The 603-nt window shown below is 43.3% G+C and overlaps 1 protein-coding gene across 1 annotated transcript in view; it reads left to right on the forward strand.

Annotated features, from left to right (window-relative positions):
* The window catches only part of atp6v1c2 (ATPase H+ transporting V1 subunit C2), a 6,907-nt gene that overhangs the window by 1,465 nt on the left and 4,839 nt on the right, over window positions 1-603 (forward strand). Inside the window, exon 4 of the mRNA XM_035674378.1 lies at window positions 549-603. Within this exon, the coding sequence (XP_035530271.1) occupies window positions 549-603 (55 nt within the window). The remainder of the gene's footprint in view (window positions 1-548) is intronic.

Here is a 603-nt window from a genome sequence, read left to right on the forward strand (position 1 = left end):
ACACACATGCTGAGGGTGTTAATTACATTGTATAGAAACTCATTAAGTAAGTGCATAGAAGCCGCAGGCTACATGCACATTGGAAATGAGACTAATAGCTACTTAAACCGAGCTCAGTATGCATGTATACATACAAACATCCACTCCCCCACACACACTCAGAGATAATACAGCCGACTATGATCCTTTTACTTTGTACTAGCCTCCTGCTATAGAGGCAGTATAGCAGCTACACAACACAAACCAGGCTAACCACTGTCTATGATCACTTTCCACCATCAGACCACGGCAGGAATCAGAAAGCCGTCCTGTCACCCCTGAAAGCTTACCTCAAGTCTCTGCGGGGTATTTTACCTGCTGGCAATTTGCTCTTTGAGCTGGAGTGCAAGCTGTGTGCCTGCCTGTGTAAAGTGGATTTTTTACACTGCTTTTGCGCTTTTCTGAATGACACACCTATTGCACTGTGTGGTGTTGTATTATAGTTATATATGTTGTATATAATATGTTTAGTTTAGTTTAGGTTATGACCTCTGGTGTGTGTTTCTCAGTGGACCTGATGAGCTACGTGACCAAGTTTCAGTGGGACAAAGCCAAGTATCCCAC

Source organism: Morone saxatilis, unplaced genomic scaffold (genome assembly GCF_004916995.1).
Source record: "Morone saxatilis isolate NCDOM2014 unplaced genomic scaffold, NCSU_SB_2.0 Contig3, whole genome shotgun sequence".
NCBI lineage: Eukaryota > Metazoa > Chordata > Actinopteri > Moronidae > Morone > Morone saxatilis.